General features: G+C 38.8%; 2 protein-coding genes across 8 annotated transcripts in view; one reads left to right on the top strand and one right to left on the bottom strand.

Annotated features, from left to right (window-relative positions):
- Positions 1 to 21,273, top strand: part of PDE7B (phosphodiesterase 7B) — a 367,442-nt gene that overhangs the window by 186,471 nt on the left and 159,698 nt on the right. The gene's annotated exons all lie outside the window — the stretch shown is intronic.
- MTFR2 (mitochondrial fission regulator 2) overlaps positions 2,622 to 21,273 on the bottom strand; it is a 228,074-nt gene continuing 209,422 nt past the window's right edge. The window contains exons 8-10 of one of the 2 annotated variants that reach the window (XR_003428423.1): positions 9,670 to 9,738; positions 5,022 to 5,147; positions 2,622 to 2,836 (exon numbers count right to left, since the gene is read on the bottom strand). Coding sequence is in view for 1 of the 2 variants with exons in the window: in XM_027085695.1 (XP_026941496.1) it covers positions 5,073 to 5,147; positions 9,670 to 9,738 (144 nt within the window). In the remaining variant the exon portion in view is untranslated. Of the gene's footprint in view, positions 2,837 to 3,046; positions 5,148 to 9,669; positions 9,739 to 21,273 lie in introns of those variants that run through there. The other variant, XM_027085695.1, reaches the window with a different exon arrangement.

Raw genomic sequence — 21,273 nt, 5'->3', positions numbered from 1 at the left:
TTTTAAAAGGTCCACTTCTGAAAGAGATACAAATACTATTTTTTGTTGGAACCATAGCCAGTAAGAATCCTTCTTGTGAGCTAGTTCAGGGGTGACAGTGGGCAAGGAAAGCCATGTGTACAAATGGAAATTTGGTCTTTTCTGAGGAGAACAGAAAAGTATTCCCTGCTGTTAGAAAAAGATAGCCATGGCGAACTTCTTAAAGCTGACTAACGTACCTACTATCTCTGCCATGTACAGAACAAGGTACCTTCTGTCCCAAGTGGCTGACTGGCCTGAAACAGATAATCTTACCAGCCCAGTGACACCAGTTCAAAGCCTTGGCCATTATCTATTACATATAAAGGCTTTTTACTATAACGTAATTTTAATGAGTTATAAATAAATATTCTAGTTAACATATTTGTCAGCGGAATAATTGGGTATACATGAAAATAAAAATTAGTGGAAAAGGAATTAAAATAAACTTAAAAGTTTGTTTTCTTTAAAATCCTGTTATATAGGAATTATTTTTTAATTTAATTGTTAATTAACACTTAATTTCTCAGTTTTCTTTAAATAAAGGGACACACACACACACACACACAGAGACTGATTTAAAAAATTGTTCCTCCAAGTTAATTAAATCTCATTTAAAGTTCACCCTTAACTGAGAAAAACATCTCTACTTGTTGCTGATATATGTTTAGATGTAAGAACGTTTCCCAGAAGACATAGATTCCTTAGTGTCAAATATGCAAACATAAATAAATATGTTGAGAATAATAGCGTAGAATTTTCTAATTTCAAAATCATGACTTTACATTTTGACATGATTATTGGCTCATTTATAAACAAACCTGTCTTTCAAACGGATTTTTCTAGAGTTCTAGCTTTACTTATTCAAATAAATCAAGCAATGATACTCGCTCTTATTTAGGTCATAAATATTTTTGAGCAAAAATTAACCTCACTCAGAAACCCGTTGATTTACCAAATGATCCAGCCACCAACTACTTTATATGATATATTTAGATTTCCTTTAAATTATATATTTGTATAGACTCCCAAAAGCTAATAGAGAAAGTAATATATTAGTATTCTACCATTACAAAGGACAGGAAAATGACAGAGACAAAAGTGCAGATTTTTATCAATATAGGACAAGGCGGAGTGTTTTGTGACTTTGTTCACTGTTGATTTAACCCATTTAAACAATCTAGCTTTGTTGCAGAGAAGAGATGTGTCCTATCCTCTCTTTTAACTCATTCTCTGTCCCATTGTGGAATGCTAAACAGCAGAAATATACCCATTTGACCCCAAATGTAGTCTTTTATCTTGACCTGGTTGTTTTGATCCAATACAGAGAAGAAAAATCCAGCTAGTTACCCTAATTCTTTTCCAGTGTGCACAGCAGTTGTATGAGTAAATCTGAAGGGCCCAGAGCAGAGTACAGGGAATATATTGTTTGGCGTTCTCCCTCCCTAAGAAATAACAATCCCCACTTAGAGCACAGGGGTGCTGTGAGGGTTAGTCACAATAAATTCCAATTACAGTTCTTTAGAAATATAATACTGTGGCCAAATATTAAGGCTGATAAGAAACACTCAGGCACATCACTCAGGTCCATCTTCCGGGTCCAGAAGGAAGCTGGGAATCATTGTTCGCTTCAAGCCTGTGCTCCTGAGCTAGACTGTTACTGTTGCTGTTGTTTACTGACTGTGTAATAATTTCAAGAAGCAGAGGAAGTAGTTCATTTGGGAACGATAACATACGCATTTGTTCTTTTTCTGTAATTCCACTACTAAGAATTTATCCTAAGAAAATAATCTAAAATACATAAAAGGTTTCTGTACAGAGATGTTTCAGCAGTGTTATTTATAAGAACCAAAAATTTAATGACAATCCACATGCCTAGGAATAGGGAAGAGATGAATTTAATTATCATAGAAGCATATGTTGAAACATCATGCAGCCATTAAACACTACATTTGTGAAAAGTTTTAATGACAAAGAGAACTGTTTTCTTACAATGTTAAGTGAAAAAGAACACAGAATGGTATACATGATATCATGCCAACTATTATATATGTATAATATAAAATATATGCTATGCATGTATCAGGATATGACTAGAAAAAAAACAGGAAATGTTAACAATAGTTGGTGGGCGGGGGATTATACATGATTCTTCCCGTCCTAATATTGTCCTTTTTATTTCCCACTTATTACACGAAGCATTTCTCACATTTTACAAAGCGAACAAGTACACACACACAGGCACGCAACCACTAGAAATGAAGTCAGAAAGCTAATTTTCCAAGTTATCCTACCATTGTAAATTGCATGATGTTAGGAAAATCTCTCATCAATGCTCTATTCATACGCTATGGTAATTTTATCTCATAAGACTATGCTAGAGTTAGCTGATATAATGTATTTTGAAACCATTTTAATTTAAAAATCCCAGGGCTTCCCTGGTGGCGCAGTGGTTGAGAGTCCGCCTGCTAATGCAGGGGACACGGGTTCGTGCCCCGGTCCGGGAAGATCCCACATGCCGCGGAGCGGCTGGGCCCGTGAGCCATGGCCGCTGAGCCTGCGCGTCCGGAGCCTGTGCTCCGCAACGGGAGAGGCCACAACAGTGAGAGGCCCGCGTACCGCAAAAAAAAAAAAAAAAAAATCCCATATGATTATATAACAGTATTTCTTGGAGGTAGAGGAAGAGGGCCTTTCATAGTTTTTGCAGGTCAGCCTGTATAGTGAAGACAGTTTGGCCATCACTCCTTCTGCCACCGGTTGGAATTCTGACCACAATGAAGGAAACTGTGAAGACTGTGGTGAGCCTGGTTCCTGTAGACTAAGTAAAAAACTAATGCAAATTAGTTATCTTAATAAATGAAATGTGTCCATTTATTTATATAATGTGATATACATTTTGCATTATTTTTCAACCTTTCCTTAAAATTGACAGCCATAGCTTTAAAACTTCAAAAAGTGATACTAAAACATTACAATTCTCATTCCTTTTCTATCACTGATTCAAACAGTGGAAAGAAGGAAAGAAGGAAGTAAGGAAGGGAGGGAGAAAGGAAGGAAGGAGAGAAAAAGAAAGAAAGAAATAGAAGGAACTCAGAAATATGGGTCCCAAATCTACTACAAGGGAGGTTGGGAAATATAATTTTCCTATATGCTAAGGAAGAGGAAACAGAATGACCTTTTCTGTGCCGCAGACTCCTAGGTGAAGAGGCAAGTAACGACTCTTCGGAACTAGAAAAATCAAAGGATTTTGGCAACTAAGTTGCCTGGGGGTCAGTCTAGTTTGGGGAGAGAATAGATAGTGTATATCCTGAGAGATATTTCTGGAAACTTTCACAAACCACCAGGTAACATTAAAAAAAAAAAATCACAGAGTTCATAAATCTTTGTTTGCCTTTTGAGGTCAACACTTCAACAGTCTATACCAGGATTTAGGAACTTCTAACCCACAGGGGCAAGGGTAGGCATTGGACCTAATTCCATTCCTAGACCCTGCCCTTCTTTCAATTCACATTCTAGCTTTTTTCTTATCTCCTAAAAGAAATATTTTAGGCTTAGCCAATAATTTGACAAATTTAATAAGATTTGAAGTCAGCTTCTGGTTTGTTAGCTGAATCAAAGAGAGCAAGAAGCTCTAAACGGAAAGTAAGTTCAGAAACACAGCAATGAGAAATGGATTCCAGAACTGGGAGCATAGGAGGTCAGGGTCAGAAGGTTAGGGGGAAACCATCACAGTCCAAGTTCTAGGGCTAGAACAAGGTCAGGCCAGAGAAACAAGTCTGAGAGTCCAGCCCCTGAAGGCCTGGTGAGGTTGCACGTGCGCTCCCAGATTTCCTGCAGGGGAGGTTCATTCACCCAGAATTCTAGTCCATGTCATGTGCTGAATGGACCACTTTCCAGTTGAATTTACATTTTACTCACATCTCAGGCCTAATCACAAACTGGGGTTTGTTTGCTTTACTTTTGCACATGGTTGATGGGGAAAGAAATTCATCCTAATAGTGATTTTTCACTTCTAACAGTAAAAAATAATATATATGTATAGTTTTTACTTTCCTTTTTCTTCTTTATAGCAGAAATGTGTGTACGATTTGCCCTGAATTCCCAAGCCACTCTGTTACAGAGTTGGCTGTACTCAGTGACTCCCAGTATTTCGCCATCTCCCTTTTCGAGTGAATCTTAAACGTGGAGCATCTTTCCTCTCAGAGTAAGACTAACTTGAGGTCACAAAAGGCTCAGTTATCACTATTTCTTTGAAATATTACAGGATCTGAATCATATAGAAAAAGTAATGGAAAATATAATTATCATTTCATAATAGATCCTTTATTATTAGCAGCCTGACCTTGGAATCACTCTTTTGCCTGACTGCAGTATCCCCGTGTCCAAATGTGGATCTTGGCCTTTTGAATAATATTCTCCTTTTTTACCCGAACTTGTCTATCTTGGCTAACCAGAGGCTTACTGTGGACGGCTCAGAGTTGGGAAGCATTAAGGTGTGTGTATATTTCTAAGTGCCCGAACTAACATGGGACAAGCCGTATGGACAGTGGCTAACTTGGTGAAATAGCCTCAGTTAGGTCTTCATCTCTGATGTTATCCAGGGTTGTTGGGCTTGGATTCATAGGCTGTGTAGGCATCTGTTGTTAGATTCTTGTTTTTAAAAAAAAGGAAAAGAAGAAGAAGAGGAAGAAGTTTAAGAGTGTAGCTTTTATTGGATTGGGGGAATTGAAGTTTTTAGGAAATGATAATGGTTTAGAATATGGTTTATGCGTCTCCCTTGGTTAAGACTTTAGTGTCTTTGTTCTGTGTGTGCCTGTCTCATGAGATGGCAAATCCAATTCCAAGCCAATAACATATCTGTGACAATTGAAGAAAAAACTAAACTAAGAAAAGCACTCAAGCGACCCCTTCACGTCCCTGATTTACCAGCTTCTCCCTCAACTCAGTACCTTCCACTGGGGCCCACTCCCTTCCCAGCCCACGGCCCACAGTCACCTTCCCACCTTCTCTTGGCTCAGGAGGAGCCACTGTGAACAAAATGAGGCCTTCGGGGCTCACTTTTGCCTGTGACTCTCTTTGCACTCTTCTGGTCTGGTTTCGGCCCCACGCACTGTGAACTGTGGCTCCTTCTAGAGAATGGGAGAAATCAAGACTCCTTCAGGGACAGACATGCAGACTTAACCTAGAGAGATGCAACCAGACTGGCTTACGTAACTGCTTACTTTGACCTAACTTACTCATTTTATGAATGTGTCTGTTCACAGATGGTTTCAGAGTTGTGATATGGAAAAGTTAAGGAGTGAGGAATACGTGTTTCATGTCTTCTCCCCTTTCTTGTGGGTGCTTACGGAGCCACCTTTCAACCATACTGTGGCTTTTCAGCAATTCCGTCATTTTAGCTAGGAACTGAAGAAGGGAAGTGTGAAAGTCTATATGCAGAAAGAGCTAGTTAGACATATAAGAAAAAGAAGGTTATAATTCCTTTGGTTAAAGAGAATGCTCTGACCAAAAAAACTCTAATGTGAAAGTAATTTTCTCCATTTTAATTAGTAGCCAGCTAACATCTGTATCCCGGCATGATCTTTTTTCTAACATTATCTTCACTATGGCGAGTGAAATTAGCCCCATTCTACAGTTAGAAAAATGGAGACACAGAGCATTCAAGGATTTCATCCAGTATAACAAAAGAGCCAGACAAAAGCTAATGACTTACAGATGTAGGATAGTTTTCAAAGAAGAAGCACAAATCATGTTATCTTTGATGTAACATGTGTAGAACTAACAAAATGCCTGCCTTTGAGACTTACAATAGTCAGAGGGGAAAAAAATCTTTTTCATCTTTTTTATTTTAAAATTCCTCTGTGTATGTAGTCATCTCTAAGACAAAGCCAAGGTGTTTTTTATGAATAAAAAATTTAACTAAATAAATTATGCAACAAGTTAAATTAAAATTTCCTTGTAATAAATCTTAAAAGTTTCGTTCACTCTCTTCTTTTATGGGAGAAAAACACAAGGCATGATGACAATGACCAAGACTAAAGCCTTTGTCTTTCTTCCCAAATCCAGTAGAGAGAAAGAGTTGTTGCATTGGAGAAGTCACAGCAGTTCTTATCTAGTGAGTCAGACTTACTGTGTGCCAGGTACAGAGGTCTCTGCCTTCAAGTGGTTTTCAGATCAGAGGTTATAGGTAAGATAAGCGTGCTCTTAGGGGTGAACATGGACGGCCGTCCATGTTGGGGAGCATATGGGAGGCCATCAAACTTGGTCTAAGGATCAGGATACAATTTGTGGAAGAGGTGAGGACCAAACTAACTAAAATATGTGTAGGAATGAGCCTGGTGAAGGAGTGTGGGTAATGTTCCAGAAAGGTGGAACAGGATGTGAGAAGACCTAGAGATGAGAGAGCTGGCAGCATATTGGTTAGAATCCAGAGAAATCCAGTGTGACAGGCGTGGTGGGGAGCAGTAATAACTTACCTGTTAGAGTCTCCCTTTTGCACTTTTTGAATACATTAAATTTATGAACACTCAGTAGAGTGCTAGTTAAATAGATAAGACTAATTTTAACTGCTGACACACCATACAAACTTGTGAATAAAAAGAAAAACTAGATATGGATCTGGACAAAGACTTTGAATATTTTCCTTAAATGATAGGTTTTCTCTGAGCTTCCTATCATAAACTGGGTTCAAACTCAAGTCCTATAGGACTGGCATTTATGTCATTAATGTCGAATCCCAAAAATTTCAAAGGAATTTTTTTAAAATAAATTTTATTTATTTATTTATGGCTGCATTGGGTGTTTGTTGCTGTGCCTGGGTTTTCTCTAGTTGCGGCGAGCAGGGGCTACTCTTTGTTACGGTACACGGGCTTCTCACTGCGGTGGCTTCTCTTGTTGCGGAACACGGGTTCTAGGGGTGTAGGCTTCAGTAGTTGTGGCACGTGGGCTCAGTAGCTGTGGCTCACGGGCTCTAGAGCGCAGGCTCAGTGGTTGTGGCGCACAGGCTTAAGTTGCTCCGCGACATGTGGGATCTTCCTGGACCACAGCTCAAACCCGTGTCCCCTACGCCACCAGGGAAGCCCAGGATTTTTTCTTAAAAGCTCTGACATTTGCTTTCTATCTTGTCCAGTTAAATTTTATAAAAATATTTGAGATTATTTTCTTGATTTTGGACAAACTACATATTCATTTTAGGAAACTTGGAATATAGAGGAAACCTATATAGAAGAAAATAAAATTACCTACAACACCACCAATGCTGATAACCATCGTCAGTATTAATTTGCATAGAATATTCATTATATTATTTTCTCAGGTTTTCTATAGAAATATTTCATAATAAGTTTTTTAGCAATTTAAAATGTTAGCAATGTAATATATATTCCATTTATTTTTAAACCAATTTTAATTACATAATTTACAAGTACATTCTTATTTTGCAGTTTTTTGTAGAACTATATCTAGTGTGTAACTTTCAGCCCAGTTGAAAATAATTCGTAAGCTATAAAGCTGTTGTATTTCAAAGAGCCTTGGGCTCACGCCGGCCTCTATTCATTAGTTTTAAGACACCACTGTGAAATGACGTAGGTGGCAAGTATTATTATCACTGTATTGCAGATGGGGTATCCAAAGCAGACAGCAATTGCATAACCAAGGCAAAGCTAGAAATATACTGGGGTTATTGTGAAAGTAGGTAGAATATAAATTATAGGTGAAATTAAAAGTTGGTGATTTATATTTCTATTCAAAAGCCTCATCTCTTTGAAATGATAATGCATAAATCATACCGGCCCTCTGTTACTTTTCCATGAATTAAGAAACAAATCTGACCTTGGGGAGTCTACATGGGTATCAATGGAAAGTTAAGCCAGTTGCATATGAAGAGTTACTGCCAGACTCTTGCCTGAAAGCTTAAATGGTGTGTTAGAGCTACAGGGAATGCTAAAAGATTACGTTGAATATGTATGATGAAGTTAAAATACACATAGGTGTGCCCATGTGCAAACATACAGCTACACACACAGAATTTTAAGACCAAAAGTAGCACCAGGGCCCAATTCCACGATATTTTTATTAGTAATCTTTACTTGGGCACAATTTCACTTGAAGCTAGTGGGATTTTTTTTCCTGAGTTAAGCCTGCAGAATCAAGTCTGTTGGGAGTCAGCAAACCACAACAGACGTCATCAGATCTCTGGTGCTTCAGGATATACATACTGATCACTGCAGGGGTTGGGGAAGATTTTTTTTTTTTTTTTTTTTTTTGCTTGCGCAGGCTTGCACAGTTGTCAGAGGATATAACCCTTGCCTTTCTTTGAAGTGTGAGTTATCAAAAACTAAATAAACCAGATGGAGCTGTTTTCTGACTCAAGGTGACAGAGCAGACCAATGCCTGAACGCTATTTCTTTTTAAAGATGGAAATAGAATTACAAATTTACTACATTGAATTTGCATCTTCCTTTGAAAAGGTGGAGCCCCCAAAAGAAATTTTTCTCAAGTGCCTTTTCTCCTGAGAATAAGTAATAAAATTGAAAATAAGAGAAAGGTAGGATGATTGACCACACGGTACAGGAAATTAGCAAGAGAATGAGGGGGAAATTGCCAACTATGACAGTGACAAACACTGAGTCGGTGGCGTTCAGATAACCCCTATTCTCCTTGTGACCAGATAAATATACATTCTTGATTCCCGGATATTTTCCATACTTGGTGCAATACTTGAAAAACTTTTTGACCAGGTTTTTGGCATTTTCATCTTTTCTGGGAATACTTCTAAGTGACCTAGGGGAAATTTTCTAAACCAGAGAACAGTTTTGGCAGCAAAAGCAAGCCTCAGTATGTATTATGATTGAAACAAAGTAATTTAGCCTTTTACTCATGCAAGGATCTATGAGAACATCTATGTTAAGCAGAATAAAATGAATTTGATCTCTATTTTTAATATGTGGACAGATGCTTTACATTTTATTATTTTAACTCCATAAGAGAAAATGTGATGATTTGCCAAAAAACAAGAAGAAATTAACTAGATTATTAATGTCAGTGTTGTAATTTACTCTTACAGAATTAAGTTCTCAATTGTACTGTATGTGTTCTGTTTATATGGCTGCTTTCTCTGTTATCATGTAAAAGAAAATATAAAACAACCTCTCTGGGCCTTTACTTTTCTCATCTGTACAATGGAGATAATAGGTCCCATTTCAAAGAGCTGTGGAGATGATTAGATGATACAATATAAGTAAAATTTCTAACCTGGTGAATGTACACAGTAGATTCTTTCTGATGCATTCCTTACTATCTTCTTGTTATTTTCTATGGCATTTGAAAAAAGTGTGTGAGGATTTCAGTGGATTAATTGTGTTAAGTCCAACTGGTAAGGGCACAAAGCCAGTTATGTCTAAAGGAGCTACCATTTATGAGTGCTAACTGCATACCTGGCACATAATAAATGCTCTATAAATGTTAGCTATTATCATACCACACACCTCGTTTTATCCTCACAATAACTCAGAAGAGTGTTTATTTTCATTCTCATTTTCCAGTCGATGAAACTAAGGCTTGGGAGGTAAAGTAACTGCCCAATGTCATACAGCAGGATTATAACAGAGCCAGAATTTCAACTGAGATCCTTTCCAGAGCTCCTGGCCTTACCCTGCACATGCCACACCTACTGAAGTATATGAAGTATTGGTCAGGCAGGCCTTGGGTGAATTCAATCATCTGGAACAGAACAGGGAAATCAGAAGTAAACCAAAATAAAATAAAAGACAAGGTAGCTGGCATTCTCACCTGTGCGTTCTAAGAGAAAGTCCCAGTAGCTATCTCTAAGCCTACTTATTCACAAGCATAATGCGCTTCAAGGATACTTAACCAGCTTGGTTATCTCGTCTCACAGCCTCTAGAAGATTTTTTTTTTAATTGAGGTATAATTGATATATGACATTCCACTCAGGTGTACAACATAATGATTCAATATTTGTATACAGTGAAAATTATCACCACAATGTTTAGTTAACATTTGTCACCATAAAATGTTAAAGGTTGTTTTTCTTATAATGAGAGCAACATTTAAATTTGCAATACAATATCATTGACTATAGTAACCATAGTGTACATTACATCCCTATGACATATTTATTTTATAATGAGGAGTTTATATCTCTAGATCTCCTTCACCTCTAAAAGATTTGAAGCAACAGAAGGTAGGGACAGGTTTCTACAGCCAATTGCCTTGAAAGCAAGAAAAATGACTTCCAAAATCCTGCCAAATGCTGACCCAAAATTTTTAAAAACCATAGTAGCCTGGATCCATTTAGCATAGGAGTCCTTGAAGTAATTGTCATAATAAAGTCATTTAAACTGTTAAATTGTTAGAAGAGAAATGTGTTACACAGTTCATATAAAAAACAAATTCCATCCAAATATTATTCTTTTTGGGTCAGGGACTTAAATAAGAAGTATCAGCAGGAAAAAAAAAATCACTTAAATACACTTCCTCTGCTGGTAGTATTAGCTAACTAAAGGATTTTGACAAAATTAATTTTTTCATTATTAATCCTGAAAATTTGACCACATAAGCTAATTTCTGGCTTGCGGGACTTTATTTCACTATGTATATTTTTTTGAATTGGTTGATCAAAGTTGTACCAAAGGCAATTCTTATATCAGGCAGTATTCAAACATTCACTGACTAGCATGGGAAATGGGTTCTTGCACCATTTAAGAAGGAATTGGCAACTTTTATCATAAAGTACGGTCAGGAAGAAAATGAGCACATTGTCTGGAAACAAGGAAACTCCTAAGAATTTTTACCTTGAGCATTTTTTTTTAACATCTTTATTGGGGTATAATTGCTTTACAATGGTGTGTTAGTTTCTGCTTTATAACACAGTGAATCAGTTATACATATACATATGTTCCCATATCTCTTCCCTCTTGAGTCTCCCTCCCTCCCACCTACCTTGAGCATTTTTGACTGAACAGGTTCTTTCAACAATCTTTGACAACATTAGCTGACAGCCCTGAGAAGTTAGGGACTATGATGTCTGTGGATAAGGTAACCAGGGAAAATTTCAGTTAATTAAAATTTTGTTAATTATTAAATAGTAACAGGATTTTTTAAAGCATAGTTGTCTTCTGACTTTTATCTGTAGCTTTTCATGCGTTTGGGAACAAATCATTTGATCCCCAGAAGAATTCCAATCCCAGTATGATGGGCAGACATAATATATTCAGCCCCAGAATGCAGATTACTGAATCCAGCATAAATCAGCAAGACACACCTCCCCCCACCCAACCAGAGTCCTTGAAAAACTAATAAATGAGGACCGGACAAAACATCACCTGAGAGATGGACTGATTTTCCTTTCACCTGTCTCTTTGTTTAGAGCATTACTCCAACACGTTCCCTGTTTAGTCTCAGACTCCTATTATATATCCCAATTTCCTGGTAGCTCCAGGCTGATTAGATCAATAGGTGATCACTCTGGGACTACATTCTTCCCCTGAAGACTTTTGGTCCTTATCCTAGGTGGTCTTAGACAGACATGGAAAAATCATACAGTGGACTTAGCACCTGAGCATTATGGCCAACCTGACTAAATGTGATCAGCCCCTCAGCATCATGAACAATCCTGATCCCAACCCAGTCAAGAAAAAGGAGGCCAACACTTAGCATGTATCTGGACCATCATGACATTTAAAGTCAAATGGAAACCTTTGAACCCTTTAAGCAACGAAGAGAACACGGCGCCCCCTCATCTAAGTAATTCAAAACAAAACAATAAAGAAATCTTCATCTCCTTAAAGAAGTCCAGCAGGGCTTCCCTGGTGGCGCAGTGGTTGAGAGTCCGCCTGCCGATGCAGGGGACACGGGTTCGTGCCCCGGTCCAGGAAGATCCCACATGCCGCGGAGCGGCTGGGCCCGTGAGCCATGGCCGCTGAGCCTGCGCTCTGTGCGCCGCAACGGGAGAGGTCACAACAGTGAGAGGCCCGCGTACCGCAAAAAAAAGAAGTCCAGCAAAGTTCTGATGTTTCTTAAGATATTTATTTCCATACTTTAAAAAAATATATATCAAAAAACAAATCTTTATTATAAGAAAATTTTGGTGACCCTGCTTCATTAATCCCCTAAATATGGATTTAGCCTATGTATTAACTGATCTTGGTGGCCAAGCACCTCTCACCTTCGGTGATGTATGCCTGGTTCCCCCCCTTCCCCCAGAGGCCCAGTATTGTCTCATGGCCACCCATCCAGCTTACTCTCTGTTTTTATAAAAATGTAGTCTCCGCTTGTATCCACTTCATGGAGTCAATATGCATACTACTAAGTGGATTTTTTTTTTTTTTAAATACAATCCTGGAAATAAATACTACAGAAATGCCAAGTATTGTTCTTAAAATTGACCGGCTTCTGAGGTTAGTAAATGACTCTCTGGGAATAAATGGTTCAACCCTGTAAGATGAATAAAGTAAAGGACATTCCAGGACTCTGTAACCAACGTTCTTCTGGTAAATTACAGGGTGGCTTGAGAGAATTACATTGTTTTATACGATTAAGAAATTAATTCCCAGAAAACAACTTTTTAAATTTCACAAAGAGTGAAATTAAGTGACAAAGAAGTCAAGCATCTAGTATAGCTGTCAGGGCTGACATTGATACTTTTATCACCCAGCCACAAGAGGCTCAAAATGGGCACCTCCAAATACGCCTTTTCTCATTTTCCCCCAAAGTACTCCACGGTTTGAAATATTTTGTCTATGAAACTGTTTTAATTTGGCAATAATTATTTCGTTTTTCCTTTTCCTTCTTTATTAACTACAATCACTTAGACCTTATTGTCAACAAGGTGTTAACAATTTTATTTCACTGAGCTGATATAACTGAAGTTAAAAGTTTGACATTTTTGGCAATCTGCATAAGGCAATTTATTTTATTAATTTATTAGTATATCAAGGCTAAATATTTTATTTCTACTAGACATATGTATAATGGGCTTATAAATATATACATATCTATATATTAAGCCATTTACTATATTGAAATATGTATGATAATATAAGATAGCTTTTAAATATATCAGAAAAATAACTTACAGACCATGATTCCCTATCTTACCATGTCTCTGGGGCAAGAAACTGCTTTCAACTCAATCTTCTCTTTTCATAGAGGAGAATAAGTCCTAGAGTGATTACTGCCTTCTCCAAAATCAAACAGCCATTAAAAATGGAATTTTCCTTTGTCCATAAAACTTCTGCAACCAATCCCATCTACTTTCTATGGTCTCTAAATAAGCTCTTACTTTAAAAGCAAGGAACTCACAAGAAAATTGTTCCTATCAAACGACTGTCTTTCAGATCACCTCTTGTCTCTGCTGTCCCTGGCCATTCCAGGAATAATTATTTGTCCCACAGTATAGCTTGCTTTGTATCTATTCCTTCCTCCATTTTACCATTGCATTATGCCAATCATACACACTTTGTTCTGCCCCTCCCTCTGGGGTTATGGGCTTTCTGATCTCTTTACCTTCAGCACTTACTGTACTTAGTTCCATAAGTGTTGACTTGGGATGGAAGCAGTTGGACTGAACTGGACAAAGTGTTTTGTTTTCTTTTCTTTAAATCCCTTCATATGCCAATAATTCCCAAATTAATATGTCAGGACTGACTTTCCCCCTATACTCTATACTGGGACTATCTACTTAACCTTGACTAGGGTATCCGAAAGGCATCCCAAACTCCCAATATCCAGCTAAATGCTTGACTAGCACCACATCTAAATATAATTCTTCCCATTCCAACAAATAACTAGGATACTAGAACTCAGCCGCCCTCTTTCCCTCACATGCCAATCCATGGGTATATTCTATAGACCTACCTCCAAAATATTTCCTAGAAGCATTTTTCCTTCAGCCTCACCCTAGACAAGCCATTGTTCTTTCTTTCCTGAATTTTATTAGCCTGCTAGCGAATTTCTGCTTCTGCTCTTGATCCTATAAAATCCCTTCCCAGCAGAGCTACCAGCATGATCTTATACAGACTACATTTGATCATGCCACTCCTCTGGAAAGCTTCTAACGGTTTATCATCCCACTCGAAATGACATCCAAGATCATCTCTAGTCTACGCAGCCCAACATTGTCTGCTCAGAACCTCATCTCACACCACCTTCTCCCTCACTCGCTGATTCCCTGTCACCCACTCTTCTTCGTTTCTCAGTCACAACCAGCTAGTTCTTGCTTTGGGGTCTTTCCCTCGGTTGTTCCTTCTGCCTAAAATCTTCTTCCCCAGATCTCTGCCTGGATGGCTTTTCCTTGTCATTAATTTTCAGCCTGAACATCACTTAGTTCAAGAGGCCTCTACTGACCATACAATGAAAATACCCCCTTAGCGTCTATTAAGTAATTAATTAATTTTGTTTATGATGGCTCTTATAACGACCGAAGATAGTCTTGTTAATGTATTTTTGTGCGCGTTTATGTGTTTACTTTGTGGCTCTCCTCACTGGAATGTAAAGTCTGACTTGTTTAAAGCTTTGCTTCCTGCCTGGACTAGTGCAGGCTCATAAGGTGCTTCATAAATAGCTGTTGCTCAGCGCTGTTCAGTTTACCTTCCTGCCGTGGCTGTTGACAAGTGCAAGATGAATGAAGTCCTGTGCCTCAGAGTCTACCTGAAAACCATTTGTCATCTAGGGTCAAAAGATCTCATCTCTTTTCCACCCTCGAGCACCTACTCAATGTTTCTGTGAAGACCGATTGTTAATGTGTAGTAACCTTTTGTCCCCAGCAGTTGCATTCTTTGGGCCCTGTCGTTGATTTTCCTCATCTTGGCGCCTGTAGAGCCAGAGTGATCCCTTTTGTCCCATTGCCCTGACCATGTGCAGTGATACCCGCAGTGCAGGAGGTGGAAGCCACCGCTCTTCAGGTATCAGAAGGGCTGACCTCCCTGCCCGGCGCCAGCAGCTTGGTGGGGGCTGAGTGCAGAGCCTGTGTGTGCCGCGCACAAAGTCCTGACCTTTTCCCGGAGTTGGCCTGAGGCCTCGGGTGGGCAGTGACTGAGCTCCTTCTGAGATCAGATTTACTTGTCCCACTAGAGGGTGCTGGCAGAGAGGGTGGGAGAAACTACAAAACACTACTTCTGTTAAGTCTCAGAGGTTACAGGTGGAAACCAGAAAGAGAAAGAAAGGGACAGAGAGAAACAGGGTGGTCTCAAAAAAAAAAAATCAGCTCACTCATCCATTTTACCCCACTGCCAGGAAACCCTGAAACCTTCTTTCTTTCCAACTGTTTGCTAATACAGTCCTACACTGTCTGAGTTACCGTCAGGCCACTGTGACACTCCTGCTTTTTTCCCAAATTATGGAACTGTTTTTAGTTGCCCATGAGGCCCCTTGGGGGTACATGGTCATTCATTCACTGAACAGGTATCTACTACACCTGATGAAAACAGTCTGCTCTGATCGATGGTATGGTAGTAATGTCACTCTTGGTCCAGGCTCATCTCTCAGTGCAGAAGACCCCAGAACAGCAGGATATTGCCAGGTCTGACAAACTCAAAGATATTCTTCAACCCCTAAAGTGGGTTGAACAGAACCCTAAAGAAAAGTTGATGCTTAGAACTATTCCATTTGAATCTTTGATGTAGGACTGAGGCCCCCAAATCTCCCGAGTTGTCCCCTGGTCCCACACCACACTAGTCTCACCAACAACCCTTCTCCAGTCTTCAGTAGAGGGGCTGAGGAAAGGACAGTTCAGAGTGGTTCTATAACTACAGCTCCCCAAAGCTCCTTGAACAGAGCACCTTTCCTTCACCATCCTGATCCCCTGGTGGTGGAGAAGAAAGCCATTCTCTTAGTTTGTTTTAACGCAGTCAGTTTCTACAATCTCTTCTAGAGCAAAAGTCAATTCACACTCTCATAAGAAAGCTCTGAGTTCTCTTATTATAGGAACCATCCTATGGCAAAAAAAAAAAAAAGAAGAAGAAGAAGTCTTTTTGAAGTTGCTTTACCTTTTTCAGACCACAGAGATATTGTTTAGAAAATTGGTACTTTAATGCCCTAAATGATGTTCTTAAGGCCTGAAGAGGTAAAGGAGTTTCCCAGAGTGCTTTAATTACCAGCCAGGAGCATGCTTCTTACAAAGTCCTAAGGGACTGATTTACAGATGACTGTGCCTTAGCAAGAAAGATTTGATACTTCAGTAACTACATCCTTTGATGGAAAGTGAGGAAATAATGACTTTAAAAAAAATTCTTCTCTAGGAATAATTACATTGTAATGGGTTTCTAGAGAGTTAAAGAGAAACTAGTTCAGTACTCAATGTCTATGGCTGTCTATTTAGACCACACTAGAAAAAAATAATTTTAACCCATGTTTTATAGAACTGGATCTGGAGAACCTTCCAGATGATCAGAAACTCATGTTAGAAGTTAGAACATGAGAAAAAGAGATAGAAACAGACCACTATTGAACAGAAGGGCCCAGCAACTGATGTTCTCCAGGGTCCTGGAGTAACCTTTATGATCATTGGTAGTGAAGAGCCATACTGTTTTTTCTTTTCTCTGTAGTTTCTTTTTTTTTTTGTCTTCTTTTCCCCCATCTCCTTGACCATTCCATACCAAACACACACACCCTTTTTTTCCCCTAGTTTTACCTCTTTTTTAAAAATCTTTTATTAAGGTATAGTTTATTTACAGTGATGTGTTAATTTCAGATGTACAGCAAAGTGATTCATTTATACATATAGATATATTCTTTTTCAGATTCTTTTCCATTATAGGTTATTACAAGATATTTAATATAGTTCCCTGTGCTATACTGTTGGTCCTTGCTGTTTATGTATTTTATATATAGTAGTGTGTATCTGCTAATCCCAAACCCCTAATTTATCCCCCCACCTCCACTTTAACCTTTTCTATCTTTTACCCTCTGTATATCACTTTCTGGTTCTACCAATAACACCCAGAGCTAAAGGGGCTATTGGTGCCAGCTCCGTGCAGAAGAGAGCAGATAATTTGGAGGAGATGATCATAGCTGGCTTTTACTGAATGCCTACTTTGCGCCTGGCCTTGCGCTACATACTTTCCGCGAATGCTCTCACTTAGTCCTCTCAATTGTCCCAAGAGCTCAGTCTAATTTTTCCAACACCCTGGTTCTACTGAAAGATAGAGGCTATTTTGGTTTTTGTTTTGTTTCTGAAAACTCTAGTTCCAAAGATTGTAAAGGAAAAGTTCCCAAGACATGCCAACTTGAAGAAAATCCATGTAAGAGGCACATTTGTCCAATAGGTTAGAGATAAGAAACAACTGGGTAGGGCCTGTAAGAAATCTCAAGTAGATTTCTATAACCAATCTTTGATCTGCACATTTGTGCTTTTGGAGGGAAAACGTGACTTTACCAACCATGTTAGTGGGGAGAAGTTCTGACCCTTCAATAATTTCAGGAAAACCAGTATATGGTTTAGGTCAAAAAGAGTATTTGATTTTGCAACACCAAGTGTCCCTTCTGAGGTTTCCCAGAAATGCAGTGGCTGTGCCCCACAGAATTTTCTTCTTCTTTTTACCACAGAAACAATAGTGCTATTTCAGCATTCATTGTAACCTTGACCACTTGAGAGGTGCTCTAAGGAAGCTATCAAAGAAACGAGTACCTGTACTCAATGTAACATCACAAAAAAGAAATACAGAATTTACATGCAAGATGAACACAGAGACCACTGTTAAATAAAACAAGGCATCGGTTATAATTGACAGAGGGACGAATGTGTAGGAGGACAAATGGAAGAGTTAGACTTAATTGGGTCTTGTCAGGCAAAGATTTAGAGTATTTACTCTTATTGCAAATAAGTGGATTAATTTATTGATAAAGTATCACTGGGGACAGGACCAGGTGAATACCAAAAGAAGCTGAGCATTCTGCACATCGGAATGATTTGCCCCAGGGTTTGAACTTTCCTTTCTTTAGGGGCATTTCTGAAGAGTTCTGTCACTTTGCAACAACTTATAAAGAAGGTCCTATATAAAGATGTTGTGAAATGTATAGGTTTATATTTCCCTAGCAGAAGGACTGTGAATATAAATGACTAGGTAACCAAATCTACCATGTGGAAGTAAAGCCAAAGAAAGGAGCTGAGGCAGAAAACAGAAGATGCCTGGCCCACTGGAAACGTAGCTGTCCTCAACTTCATCTCTGATCTATTACCCCAGGACAGAAATCAGCTGGGGACCAGATTTGGATTTCCCCACATGTATCGTACATACAAAAAGTGACCCAAGTCATTTCCTTAACACTTGGAAACACTTTAAGGCTCTTTTTTCCCCCATTTCTAGCCAAGCTGTTTAGAAAGCACAGATGCAGCTGGCACTGTGATATTGTAAGCAGCCTTGCTAAATGACTCCAAAAGGAAAATATCCCTCCAATGTCTTGAGTAAATCTAGTCGTCTCCATTCACCAGTTTCACATCATTGTTCTCTGGTTCTTCAGATCCAAGATTTAGGTCAGAGACGGCAGAGTTGCTGCTGCAGTTATGTTTAAATCACATAGAAACTACTCTGATACTCTTCCATCACTACCCCGAATAGTTCCAGTGCAAGGCGTTGGCAATCACAAGTGATGGTATGGGTAAATCAAGTCACTTTTCATAAGGGATCAGGTAATTTTAGGAGTGTACAGTCTGGTTTGAGGAAACCATCCCATTACTGAAGGGAGACCGGACGTTCATCTAATTTTTAAAAAAATGTCTATGTGCACCACGTTGTTTCTCTCCAATCATCCCGAGAGAGGAAGACCTTCTTCGGCACTTCCTGGATGAAGGTTGTGGCAGAAATCTAAAGTCCAACCTGGTGGCTACAGTCATAACCACAGTGAATATGGCTTGAGGAACACAAGACATAATCCTGCCATGCGGAACAGTTATAGAAATAGGTGCTGGGGCGTCATAATTTTTCTTTCTTTCCTTCTGACTTGCCTCACGTAAATGTTTATGATACAGCCAGATATGGTTGCAGTCCATGAATCCAACAGAGTTCCTACTGCTTTGTACAACACCCAGCCACACAGATAGCATAGCGTAGTGTCAAGAGAGCATTCTCTAGAATCAGCCTGCCCTGGCTCAAGTCACTCTTCTAAAGCTTCATAGCATTTGAATCTTGAGCAAATTACTTTCGCAGGGGATCACGATTATACCTACCTCATCCTGGTTCTTGTAAGGATAAAATAAGGCATTTCATATAAAATGCTTAGTACCGTATTGGGTACATAAGCACTCAAAGGAAATGCCTAAGCTCAGGTCTGTGAGAATCCAGGGCTTATGCTGTCATTATTGGTAAAATTAGAAAGTGATCTTCCATGGATTGAATGTTTGTGTCCTCCCAAAAATCCTATCTCGAAACCCTAGTCCAAATGTGGCGAGTAACTGGGTCATGAGAGTGGAGCCCTCATGAGATTATAAGAAGAGACCCGAGAGAGATGATCTCTCTCCACCACATGAGGATATAGCAAGAAGGCAGCCTTGGGATAAGGGGCCTCACCTGCCCCCGACCATGCTGACACCCTGATTTCAGACTTTCAGACTCCAGAGCTGTGAGAAATAAATTTCTGTTGTTTAAGCCACCCAGCCTGTCGTCAGCCTGAGCTAAGGCATGATCTAATTGAAATGGTTAATTTATCTCTAAAGTCCCTTAAAACCCTGGCATTACATGATTTGTCTTTCTTGGCTATCTAGGAGCAAGAACTTTTCCTAAGCTGCCAATTCACTAGGAACACGGTGCCACCTCACCTGAGAAAAGTGGTGAGAAGATTCTTGAAGTTTTAGAAGTCATTACAGCTAAACTTTAAAGAAATCCTATCAGCACGTAAAAGATAACAAAAATATAATCAACTATCCATGTTATCCTGGAGATAGACAAACTCTATATAATATAGTTCATGATTTTTTGTTTGTTTTAAAAGGAGTTCTAGACATTGTCTTAATTGTCAAGATAATGAGAAAAAATTTAATGAAGAAAGTTGGTTTTCATCGTTATTAATAACAAACACTAATTGAGACCTGTTCTGTCCACAATTATATGTTAACACTACAGTTCACTGTGCTTTATGGTTAGTTATATATATGTTTGTTTCTCCACTAAATTTGTAAATAATTTTAAAGACAGGGACTATGGTTTGGTATATAAAGCACTTAGCATGGGACACTCAGTAAATTATTAACCACTCAGTAAATGCAGAATGAATGAAGGAAGGAAGGATACATCACCAGGATTTTATGTTACAAAGTATGAAACAATGCAGTCTAAATTGAAAGACAAGCCAGAGCATCAAAGGCAAATAGTGATACAAGTTATCTTACAGATAAATAAGATGGATGAGGTGCTGCTTTATTTAAATAAAAGAGGCAATTTGAAGTGGGGCACAAAGACTTCATGAAGAAAGTGGGACTTTTTTCAGATTAGGTGAATGGGAAACTCTTTCCCAATAAAGAGAAGAATAATGTGAGCAATAACATATTAGTTTTCTATTGCTGCTGTAGCAAATTACCGCAAACTCAGTGGCTTAAAACAAGCACAAATGTTTTATCTTGTAGTTTTGGAGATTAGGAGTCTAAAATGGGTGCATTAGGCCAAAATCACAGTGTCTGCAGCTCTGCATTCCTTTCTGATGGCTCTAAAGAGAATCCAGCTTTTGCCTTTTTTTTTTCTTTGAAAGGCTGCCCTCATTCCTTGGCTTGGGGGTTCCTTTCTGTCTTCAAAGCCAGCACTGGCTAGTTGAGTCTTTCTCGCATCCCGTCACTCTGACACTGACTCTCCTGCCCCCAGAATCCACATTTTAAAACCCTTGTGATTACACTGGGCCCATACAGGTAATCCAGAAGAGTCTCCCTATTTTATCACCAGCTGATTAGTAACCTTAATGCCATCTGCTACCTTAACTCCTCTTTGCCATGTAAACTAACATATTCACAGGTTCTAGGGATTAAGATGTGGACATCTTTGGGAGGCCATTATTCTGCCTACCATGCAAAATGTCACAGTGCATCTAGCATGTATGGGCAACAATGTGATTTCCATAGGAATTTTGAGTGTTAAATGTAAATTTGAGTGAGTTTACAGGACTAGGTCAGTGGCAACTTATTTTTGAAAACATTGAATGCCCAGCAAAGGGATTTGTACTGTTTCTTTAAGTAATAATTCTCTTTGTGTCGAATTAGTACTAATATCTGCCATCACTTTTTACTTGTTACACATTAGAAAATGACATGATTA

Source organism: Aethalodelphis obliquidens, unplaced genomic scaffold (assembly GCF_003676395.1).
Source record: "Aethalodelphis obliquidens isolate GAN/ISIS:26980383/991018 unplaced genomic scaffold, ASM367639v1 scaffold3, whole genome shotgun sequence".
Classification (NCBI taxonomy): Eukaryota; Metazoa; Chordata; class Mammalia; order Artiodactyla; family Delphinidae; genus Aethalodelphis; species Aethalodelphis obliquidens.
Note: the sequence above shows the minus strand (reverse complement) of the source record. Positions and strands in the feature narration are given on the sequence as shown.